Source organism: Lampetra fluviatilis, chromosome 74 (assembly GCF_964198595.1).
Source record: "Lampetra fluviatilis chromosome 74, kcLamFluv1.1, whole genome shotgun sequence".
NCBI lineage: Eukaryota > Metazoa > Chordata > Hyperoartia > Petromyzontiformes > Petromyzontidae > Lampetra > Lampetra fluviatilis.
The window spans coordinates 1,510,944-1,523,316 of record NC_136348.1 but is presented as its reverse complement, the minus strand read 5'-3'; the positions used below and the strand labels follow the sequence as shown (position 1 = coordinate 1,523,316).

Below are 12,373 nucleotides of genomic sequence, written 5' to 3'. Positions count from 1 at the left end.
CATCTCGGTTAGAGTGTCGTTCTTGTTTTAGCAGTTAACAAAATCTAAAACTCAACGCTAAACATCCTTGCGGCCGATAGCGTACTTTTGACTCGATAACACAGCTGCTGATACTACGCTCACATGGAGCAGAGACGCTCTCCAAAGCCCCACGCACACGGAGACAAGAAGCCATTCAATTGCTCTGTGTGTGGGAAGTCCTTTTCACGACCATCACATCTTCAGATACACCAGAGAACACACACGGGCGAGAAGCCATTCCTGTGCCCTGTGTGTGGGAAGACATTTGCAAAGTCATCACATCTTCAGAGTCATCAGAGAACACACACGGGTGAGAAGCCATTCCTGTGTTCTGTGTGTGGGAAGGCATTTGCACACTCGGCAACTCTTCAAGACCATCAGAGAACACACACGGGAGAGAAGCCATTCCTGAGCCCTGTGTGTGGGAAGGCATTTGCACAGTCATCACATCTTCAGAGACACCAGAGAACACACACGGGCGAGAAGCCATTCCTGTGCTCTGTGTGTGGGAAGAAATTTGCAAACTCATCACATCTTCAGATTCATCAGAGAGCACACACGGGCGAGAAGCCATTCCTGTGCTCTGTGTGTGGGAAGAAATTTGCAAACTCATCACATCTTCAGAGTCATCAGAGAACACACACGGGCGAGAAGCCATTCCTGTGCCCTGTGTGTGGGAAGAAATTTGCAAACTCATCAAATCTTCAGATTCATCAGAGAGCACACACGGGCGAGAAGCCATTCCTGTGCTCTGTGTGTGGGAAGAAATTTGCAAACTCATCACATCTTCAGAGTCATCAGAGAACACACACGGGCGAAAAGCCATTCCTGTGCCCTGTGTGTGGGAAGAAATTTGCAAGGTCATCACATCTTCAGATTCATCAGAGAACACACACAGTCGAGAAGCCGTTCCTGTGCTCTGTGTGTGGGAAGACATTTGCACACAAGTAACACATCAACAGGCATCAGAAGGTCCACAATGATAGGAAACTGAAATCAAAAGCTGAAATTCAAGGTGCTGCAATGAGTCCTGAAGAAGTTTCCACCTTCGATCCCATGCAGTTGGATCCCGAGAGATGGCTGGATGTAATGGAGTGGCTCGAGAGTCAACCAAAGAGCTCGGGGTGACTGAAAAATATTGTCACGTGGTTATACCTTTTAATCCGTATCGAGTACTTTTGTGTATAATTTTGACCATTTTAGTTCTACAGTTTTTGTGAGTTTAATTCCGTGCACAGTGGTGGTTTGTAATGTTATCGGATTACTTGCCGAAGTGGTGTGATGAGCACTGGTTGTGAGAGGGTTCAATTGTAGTCGTTAAGTGTTCCTGTTGAGCTAAAGTTGGAATGCGTCTGTAGGTACATCTTTACTCAACATTTTAAACGGGTTTTTTTTTCAAGTATATAGCTTTTTTGATTGGTATTAATCGACTTTAGATAGCCGGTTTTCAGGATGAACATTGATGACGCGTTCGTTGGATATATGGCCTTGACTTCAACATAGACGCACAGTGAACACATGTGGTGAACTAATAAGGAAATCATGGGGAATGAAACTTCAACGCTTTGGTATTCCTGGAACGGAAATGGTTTGCATTGTACTGGAAATGTGTGAACATAGGACATAATAAATATTCCCTTCGAGTTTTGACGTCAAAATGATTGCAGATGAATAAAAACGTATTTTTAACAAATGTTTGTCCGTTCTTTATTTTACCCGATTAACACGTGTTCCTTGAGGGGAAAGGTCCCCGTAGTTAATCGTTCATCAACGTACCAGTCACTAATCCCGAAGTATGTCGGGGATAAACTGTTCTCGATAACATGTAGACTGTAATACTATAAACGATAACACCAACGATTAAACGATTATAAACTAGTGTATTAGTAGGTATTATAATATCATTAGAAGCATTAGAATCACAGTGTGGTCGTATAAGAATCGCTAATATGTATGTATAGTGTACAGCAACACAAGTCTGACCTTAACCGGCAACGTCTTGGATGTCTCCACCATCAACATGTGTTCCTAGAGGGGAAAGGTCCCCGTTATAAATAGTTTAGCAACGTTCCTTTTCCTAATTCCGAAGTATACTGGAGATCACTTGTACTCTAAAACATGTAAACTGTAACGATTTAAAGATAACATTAAACATTAAACGAATGTAAACTAGTTTTTTTTATATAATTTATAAGACCGTAAACGGAGGGACAGTATTAGAATATCTATACTCTTTGGTTTTTTCGGTAAAGTCACGTAGGAAGAAGTAAAACAAAATAAATAACGACGTTTCGGACGCAACACAAGCGCCCGAAACGATGTCTGCAGCAGACATCGTGCTGCTCGCAGCAGACATCGCGGATATCGCGATTCTCACCTGAAGACGGGCGCTTGTGTTTCGTCCGAACCGTGATTTATTTTATTTCCACCTACGTGACTTTACCGAAAGAACCAACCAGTATTAATTCCTGCAGTCACGAAAGCTTCAAATCAATATTAGAATATCATTAGAAGTATTATAATCACAATGTGATCGTAATAGAATCACACTGCACATATGTATGCATACATACATACTATGGTCGTATGTATGTAATATGTATGTCCGTTGGACTTGCGAACCGGGGGTCGGATATGCGAACTGGGGGATTAGGATCGGATTAAAATGATTAGAATAACACTATGGTCGTATTAGAATTACACTGAGCTAGAATGTATGTTATATGTAGATGCACATCGGGAGTCGCGAATGCAACCTGGGAGGTGCGCGGTTTTAATCGCATTAAAATTATTATAATAACAACGTGGTCCTATTAGAATCACGCTATCGACTGCTGTTGATGTTCAGGTGGCGGCTTCCAATTCGGGCTCAGCTCTTCCTTTCCTCGCCTGGTTGGTGCCGCGGGACGCAACGTCTCATCCGACAGGCGTTGTAGCAGCTGGGTGATGGCATCCGTGAGTTTGTCAACTTTCTCTTCAAGTTGAGGCCGTCTCCCTCGTGGTCTCCTCCCTCTGGGCGTGATGTGGCTTCATGTTGAATAGGGTGTAGACGTTATTTTAGCAACATATTAAAGGTCAGTGTTGTGTTTAGAATGCGTCTAGACAAGGAAGGTGACTTGTCCTACACGGGCAGCCAAAATGATTACAATTTCTGTCATCAAACAGTGTGAGTTCATTCATGAGTAGTATTCGATGAGTCATGATGACGCTAACCTACATAAAGGTATGGTTAAACAAAGTAATCTTAAGTCACTTAATTATCAGTTCAGACGTGATCATCGCAATCATTTCCAAAGACGTGTGCGGTCCCGCGAGAGCAGTGCCCGGCTACAAATAGCCGGGCAGCGGAAGCAGCAGAATCAGAAGTAGCTGCGTTGCCCTCGAAATGTGTTGTTGCTGCTGTTGTTGCTGCTGTAGTTGCTTCTATTGAAGTTATATACACAGGGAGGTGGTGTTCCGTGATGGGATGACGCATTTGATTAAAGCCTCTGATCAAACTTACCCGATTGACGCCCTTGATTGTCGCGTTTGATCAACTATGATATTGTATACTCTCACATGTTAAGCTCTATCATAGTGAAACATAAGATAACCTATGAACTACAACCTATCCATTGTAACGCTGTAAAAGAATATTACCGATTGGGTTTCACTCCCTCGTCGAGAAGGCCGCTCTCTTCATTTTCTAAAGTTACATGCTAATTTCTCACGTGAACATCACTAGCCCCGGCCACTTTTTTATGACCCGAGGTCTACACCCATTTCAAACGTTGTAAAACAGTCTGCCTCAGCAGCAGACCATGCTTTCCAACATGACGGACGCTTGTGTTGTGCCCGAAACGTCGTGATTTATTTTATGCCTATGTGACTTTTAATTAAATAACCAAAGAGTTTATAATATTATAAACTATGAACTACAACCTATCCATTATAACTCCGTAAAATACTATTAATTGTTACAGTGTATAATCACGTAAATGGAGGTATGGGATTATAATCGAGGACAATGGATGGCATGGGGAACTTTTCCAGCGCTCATCATGAAGCACAATGGGCACATTACCCTTCGGTATGTTAATATACATGCGGATTGTACGTTCCAAAATTAACAATCGAATGCAAATATCCTGAAAGACAAAGGAATGGATCCTAGGGGGGGAGTTATAAGGCGGCTCAGAAGCAGAGCTCAATGCCATTTCGAGAGAGAACTTGATGAGGTTGGACGCACGACTCGTCGCTCTGCTGATCGCCCTTCAACCACAAGATAACGACAGTTAGGCGACTTTGCGTCGGGAGAGTTCGTGGCGACATCTTCAGACGGGTTCCAGACATCGATATACCGTGAATCTCCAAGTAAGTGTCTATTTTCGCGGATAAACTCTTAAACGTGTTCGTCGTCAAATTAGCGGTATTTTTTTGCGTCTCGGTTAGACGCGAGTGTCGTTCTTGTTTTAGCAGTTAACAAAATCCAAAACTCTAAAACGCTAAACATCATTGCGGCCGATAGCGTACATTTGACTAGATAACACCGCTGCTTTTACTACGCTCACATGGAGCAGAGAGGCTCTCCACAGCCCCACGCACACGGAGGCAAGAAGCCATTCAATTGCTCTGTGTGTGAGAAGTCCTTTTCACGGCCATCACATCTTCAGAGACACCAGAGAACACACACGGGCGAGAAGCCATTCCTGTGCTCTGTGTGTGGGAAGGCATTTGCACAATTGTCAACTCTTCAAACTCATGAGAGAACACACACGGGCGAGAAGTCATTCCAGTGCTCTGTGTGTGGGAAGGCATTTGCACACTCGTCAACTCTTCAACACCATCAGAAAACACACACGAGCGAGAAGCCATTCCTGTGCACTGTGTGTGGGAAGGCATTTGCACACTCGTCAACTCTTCAAGACCATCAGAGAACACACACGGGCGAGAAGCCATTCCTGTGCCCTGTGTGTGGGAAGGCATTTGCACACTCGTCAACTCTTCAACACCATCAGAAAACACACACGAGCGAGAAGCCATTCCTGTGCACTGTGTGTGGGAAGGCATTTGCACACTCGGTAACTCTTCAAGAACATCAGAGAACACACACGGGCGAGAAGCCATTCCTATGCCCTGTGTGTGGGAAGGCATTTGCACAATCGTCAACTCTTCAAGACCATCAGAGAATACACACGGGCGAGAAGCCATTCCTGTGCTCTGTGTGTGGGAAGACATTTGCACGCTCATCAACTCTTCAAAATCATAAGAAAACACACACGGGCGAGAAGCCATTCTTGTGCCCTGTCTGTGGGAAGGCATTTTCACAGTCGTCAACTCTTAAAAGGCATCAGAAGGTCCACAACGATAGGAAACTGAAATCAAAAGCTGAAATTCAAGGTGCTGCAATGAGCCTTGAAGAAGTTTCCACCTTCGATCCCATGCAGTTGGATCCCGAGAGATGGCTGGATGTAATGGAGTGGCTCGAGAGTCAACCAGAGAGCTCAGGGTGACTGACAAAATATTATGTCATGTGGCTATACCTTTTAATCCGTATCGAGTACTTTTGTGTGTAATTTTTACCATTTTAGTTTAATTACGTGCATAGTGGTGGTTTGTAATGTTATCGGATTACGTGCCGAAGTGGTGTGATGAGCACTGGTTGTGAGAGGGTTCAATTGTAGTCGTTAAGTGTCCCTGTTGAGCTAAAGTTGGAATGCGTCTGTAGGTACATCTTTACTCAACATTTTAAACGTTTTTTCCAAGTATATAGCTTTTTTTGATTGCTATTAATCGACTTTAGATAGACGATTTCAGGATGTATATTGATGACGCGTTCGTTGGATATATGGCCTTGACTTCAACATAGACGCACAGTGAACAAATGTGGTGAACTAATAAGGAAATCATGGGGAGTGATACTTTAACGCTTTGGTATTCCTGGAACGGAAATAGTTTGCATTGTACTGGAAATGTGTGAAAATAGGACGTAATAAATATTCCCTTCGAGTTTTGACGTAAAAATGATTGCAGATGAATAAAAACGTATTTTTAACAAATGTTTGTCCGGTCTTTATTTTATAATGTTCCTATAAAAAAACATGTTAAGATAATTTCAGGTGGAGGATCTCCGTCACACAAGTGTGCTCTTAAACGGCAGCATCTTGGCTGTCTACCCGATTAACACGTGTTCCTTGAGGGGAAAGGTCCCCGTAGTTAACCGTTCATCAACGTACCAGTCCCTAATCCCGAAGTATGTCGGGGATAAACTGTACTTTAAAACATGTAAACTGTAATACTATAAACTATAACACTAAACATTAAACGATTATTAACTAGTGTTTTAATTTATAACCATATAAACGGAGGTAAGGTATTATAATATCATTAGAAGCATTAGAATAACAGTGTGGTCGTATAAGAATCACGCACAAACCCATTCTTAACTCATGATATTATGAATCACAAATTGTGACAAAGCGAAATTCCCACAAGCAAAACACCACGCTCACGTGACGAATTCTTAAACAAACTCAAGTGACAGACCTAAAAAAAACGCGGCAAAAAAAACAACCTCAATGGACAAATCGTTAAAACAGACAACACACGCACGTTAGTAACGTAGGTAAAAATAATAATAAAATAAAATAATAAATGAAAATAACTAAATTAAATCATGACGTTTCGGAAGCAACAAAAGCCTCCGTCATCAGGTGTAACTTCTGTAGCGTGTGAAAAAAGCTATTCAGGGAGGAGCCAATGAGGGGGGGGGGGGGGAGAAAACCACCCCCCCCCAGACTCATTGGCTCCTCCCTGCCCAGCACCCGATATAAAAAACACGTGTCTTGAATAGCTTACATTAATTTTACTGGAGCAGTTACACCTGACGACGGAGCCTTGTGTTGCTTCCGAAACGTCGTGATTTAATTTAGTTATTTTCATTTATTTTTATTTTATTATAATTTTTTTACCTCCGTGACTTTAGCGAAAGAAAGCGTCAAATCAAAATTAGAATATAATTAGAAGTATTAGAATCACAATGTGATCGTAATAGAATCACACTCTGCGCATATTTACGTGTAGTGTACGTGCAAGCGAACTGTGCTCGTATGTACGTATGTAATATGCATATGTAATATGTCCTTTGGACATGCGAACCGGAGGTCGTATATGCGAACTGGCGGGTGCTGGATTAGGATCGGATTAAAATGATTAGAATAACACTATGGTCGTATTAAAATTACACTGAGCTAGAATGTATGTTATATGTAGATGCACATCTGGAGTCGTAAATGCAAAATGGGAGTTGCGCGGTTTTGATCGCATTAAAATGATTATAATAACAACGTGGTCCTATTAGAATCACGCCATCTACTGCTGCTGATGTTTGGGTGGCGGCTTCCGATTCGGGCTCAGCTCTTCCTTTACTCGCCTGGATGGTGCCGCGGGACGCAGCGTCTCATCCGACAGGCGTTGCAGCAGCTGGGTGATGGCATCCGTGAGTTTGTCAACTTTCTCTTCAAGTTGAGGCCGTTTCCCTCGTGGTCTCCTGTCTCTGGGCGTGCTGTAGGTTGCTCATGGCCGAGTTGGAGCTGCATGTTGAATCGGGTGTAGAGGTTATTTTAACAATATATTTAAGGACTGTGTTGTGTTTAGAATGCGTCTGGACAAGGAAGGTGACTTGTCCTACACGGGCAGCCAATTTTTTTACAATTTCTGTCATCAAACAGTGTGAGTTCATTCATGAGTAGTATTTGCTGAGCCATGATGACATTAACCTACATACAGTTATGATTAAACAAAGTAATATTTAGTCACTTAATTCTCAGTTCAGACATGATCATCGCAATCATTTCCAAAGACGTGTGCGGTCCCGCGAGAGCAGTGCCCGGCCACAAACAGCCGGGCAGCAGAAGCAGCAGAATCAGAAGTAGCAGCGTCGCCCTCGAAATGTGTTGTTGCTGCTGTTGTTGCTTCTTTTGAAGTTATATACGCAGGGAGGTGGTGGTCCGTGATGGGATGACGCCTTTGATTAAATACTTTGATCAATCGCACCCGATTGATGCCCTTGATCGTCGCATTTGATCAACTCAGACATTGTAAACTCTCACATGTTAAACTCAAACATATAATATTATAAATCATGCTCTCATGCCCTTTGGATTGCACCCGTTGGGTTGCACTCCCTCGTCGAGGAGGCCGCTCTCCTCCTATTCTACGGTTACATGCTTATTTATTACATTAACATCATGCTAATCTCTCACACTGTGGTCGTACGTATGGTAAGTGAATATGCGAACCAGGGGTAGGATATGCAGCATAAGAATCGAATTACAATTATTCGAATCCCGCTAGTCGTATTAGAATCACAGTCAACTGTTGGATGAATGTGTCGTATCAATGTAATAGAATAGCTATATACAGTATATACACATACAAAGAATATAACAATCACACATTTTTACATATAAACAATACACATGATTTAAAAAACGTATTTTTAAAATACATGTTCATTGTTTTTGAAACTGAGAATGTCGAGGTTCATGTGGGGAGCCTACCAAGTGATGCGCATTCGCTCCACCTCACGGGACATTTACTTTTACGCGTTTAACAGCCAACACATACACACATGACGCTGCGGATATTTCTTCACAGTTTCATGTCCTCTTCGCCCCTCCCCCCCAACACGATGTGTCCAGTTTATACTACAGACTCCGTAGATAATAATATTTTACTGCTTACATACCATTATTCTTGCAAGGGCGGGGGATGCTGGGTGGGGGGGTAGCGGCCCAGCCCCTAGCCTGGCAACGTGCCAACTCCGCCTCCTCGCCAATGTAGGCCAGGAGGGGGGCTACGCATGGCACAAGGCCTCAACACGCCTATGGTAAGTACAAAGTTCCAAGTTTCTTACACTAACAAATCAAGTCCAATGTTTTCTATTATTAAACACATTAGTTGACAAACATTACAATAATAATGTTTGTGTGCACAAAACTCCTTATTTTTAGGTTGCTAAATTTTCCATTTTTTGCTGCGCTTTTATGACGCTGCGACGGTCTGCCTGTCTGTGATGTGGCCATGTACGCCCATGTGTATGTGTGTGTCAGTCCATATGTGTGTGTTAGTCCACATGTGTGTGTGTTAGTCCACATGTGTGTGTGTTAGTCCACATGTGTGTGTGTTAGTCCACATGTGTGTTAGTCCACATGTGTATGTAAGTCTATACATGTGTGTGTCACTCAATATGTGTGTGTAAGTCAATGCGTTTGTGTGAGTCCATATGTGTGTACATCCATGTCTGTGTATCTCAAGTAGATGTCTGTGTGTCGTATGTGTGTAGGGCTGTGTGTGTATCAGTCTATCTATGTGTGTCTAAGCCCATGTGTGTGTGTCTTAGTCCACATGTGTGTGAGTAAGTACATATGTGTGTTTACGCGATTTTTGGCAACGCCACGGGGCTGCATTCACTTTAAATCGAGGACAATGGAGGGAATGGAGAACGTGTTTTTCCATGTATTCAAAATAAGCGCATAATTACACACCGAGATGCACTTACATATTCACGCATGAAGTACAATGGGCACATTACCCTTCGGTATGTTAATATACATGCGGATTGTAACTTCCAAAATTACCAAATAGAATGCAAATATCCTGAAAGACAAAGGATTGGATCCTAGGGGGGGAGTTATAAGGCGGCTCAGAAGCAGAGCTCAATGCCATTTCGAGAGGGAACTTGATGAGGTTGGACGCTCGACTCGTCGCTCTGCTGATCGCCCTTCAACCGCGAGACAACGAAGCCTGGCGAGCAAAATTGCAGTGTCGACAGTTAGGCGACTTTGCGTCGGGAGAGTTCGTGGCGACATCTTCAGACGGGTTCTAGACATCGACATACCGTGAATCTCCAAGTAAGTGTCTATTTTCGCGGATGAACTCTTAAACGTGTTCGTCGTAAAATTTACGGGAATTTTTTTGCGTCTCGGTTAGACGCGAGTGTCGTTCTTGTTTTAGCAGTTAAAAAAATCCAAAACTCAACGCTAAACACTTTAAATCGAGGCCGATTGCGTACTTTTGACTCGATAACACCGCTGCTGTTACTACGCTCACATGGAGCAGAGAAGCTCTCCACAGCCCCACGCACACGGAGGCAAGAAGCCATTGAATTGCTCTGTGTGTGGGAAGTCCTTTTCACGGCCATCACATCTTCAGAGACACCAGAGAACACACACGGGCGAGAAGCCATTCCTGTGCTCTGTGTGTGGGAAGGCATTTGCACACTCATCACATCTTCAGATTCATCAGAGAACACACACGGGCGAGAAGCCATTCCCGTGCTCTGTGTGTGGGAAGGCATTTGCACAGTCATCACATCTTCAGAGTCATCAGAGAACACACACGGGCGAGAAGCCATTCCCGTGCTCTGTGTGTGGGAAGGCATTTGCACACTCATCACATCTTCAGAGTCATCAGAGAACACACACGGGCGAGAAGCCATTCCTGTGCTCTGTGTGTGGGCAGGCCTTTACACGGGCATCAACTCTTCAAACTCATCAGAGAACACACACGGGCGAGAAGCCATTCCTGTGCTCTGTGTGTGGGCAGGCCTTTACACGGGCATCAACTCTTCAAACTCATCAGAGAACACACACGGGCGAGAAGCCGTTCCTGTGTTCTGTGTGTGGGAAGGCATTTTCACTTTCAGCAAACTGCCAACGCCATCAGAAAACACATACGGGCGAGAAGTCATTCCTGTGCCCTGTGTGTGGTAAGACATTTGCACACTCGTCAACTCTTCAGAACCCTCAGAGAACACACACGGGCGAGACGCCATTCCTGTGCCCTGTGTGTGGGAAGGCATTTGCACGGTCATCAACCATGAACAGGCATCAGAAGGTTCACAATGATAGGAAACTGAAATCAAAAGTTGAAATTCAAGGTGCTGCAATGAGTCCTGAAGAAGTTTCCACCTTCGATCCCATGCAGTTGGATCCCGAGAGATGGCTGGATGTAATGGAGTGGCTCGAGAGTCAACCAGAGAGCTCGGGGTGACTGAAAAAATATTATGTCACGTGGTTATACCTTTTAATCGGTATAGAGTACTTTTTGGTTATAATTTTGACCATTTTAGTTCTACAGTTTTTGGGAGAGTTTAGTGACGTGCACAGTGGTGGTTTGTAATGTTATCGGATTACTTGCCGAAGTGGTGTGAAGAGCACTGGTTGTGAGAGGGTTCAATTGTAGTCGTTAAGTGTTCCTGTTGAGCTAAAGTTGGAATGCGTCTGTAGGTACATCTTTACTCAACATTTTAGCTTTTTTTGATAGGTATTAATCGGCTTTAGATAGCCGGTTTTCAGAATGTACATTGATGGCGCGTTCGTTGGATATATGGCCTTGACTTCAACATAGACGCAGAGTGAACAAATGTGGTTAACTAATAAGGAAATCATGGTGAATTATATTTTAACGCTTTGGTATTCCTGGAACGGAAATGGTTTGCATTGTACTGGAAATGTGTGAACATAGGACATAATAAATATTCCCTTCGAGTTTTGACGTAAAAATGATTGCAGATGAATAAAAACGTATTTTTAACAAATGTTTGTACGGTCTTTATTTCATAATGTTCCTAGAAAAAACATGTTAAGAGATTTTCAGGTGGAGGATCTCCGTCACACAAGTGTGCCCTTAACCGGCAGCATCTTGGCTGTCTACCCGATGAACACGTGTTCCTTGAGGGGAAAGATCCCCGTAGTTAATCCTTCATCAACGTACCAGTCCCTAATCCCTACTTATGTATGGGATAAACTGTACTCTATAACATGTAAACTAATACTATAAACGATAACACTAAACATTAAACGATTATAAACTAGTGTATTAGTAGGTATTATAATATCATTAGAAGCATTAGAATCACAGTGTGGTCGTATAAGAATCGCTAATATGTATGTATAGTGTACATGCAAGGATCGGACACAATTATTACAATTACAACATGGTCATATTACAATCACGATTTTCACTGCGATATGTAATCGAATAACAAAAGACGGAATATATTTGTATAAATACACGCACAGAATCATAAACTCATGAGATTATGAATCGTTACAATTATTATAACAATCAAAAATGTGACAAAAACAAAATCCCACAATCAAAACACCACGCTCACGTGACGAATTCTTAAACAAACTGCAACACTCAAGTGACAGAACTCAACAAAAAAACGCCCAATAAAAAGAACAACATCAATGGCCAAATCCTAAAAACAGACAACACACGCACGTTAGTAGCTGTTAGAAGAAAACAACACCTAGCACCTTCAACTATACACATTATACATCCAACTCGTAAATGGGGCGGT

General features: G+C 42.9%; 1 protein-coding gene across 1 annotated transcript in view; it reads left to right on the top strand.

Moving 5' to 3' along the window:
• The window catches only part of LOC144953340 (uncharacterized), a gene marked incomplete at its 5' end in the record, with an annotated part of 276,268 nt that overhangs the window by 184,413 nt on the left and 79,482 nt on the right, over positions 1 to 12,373 (top strand). The window contains 3 exon segments of the mRNA XM_078883903.1: positions 158 to 889; positions 4,666 to 5,347; positions 10,218 to 10,899. Of these exon segments, the coding sequence (XP_078740029.1) occupies positions 158 to 889; positions 4,666 to 5,347; positions 10,218 to 10,899 (2,096 nt within the window).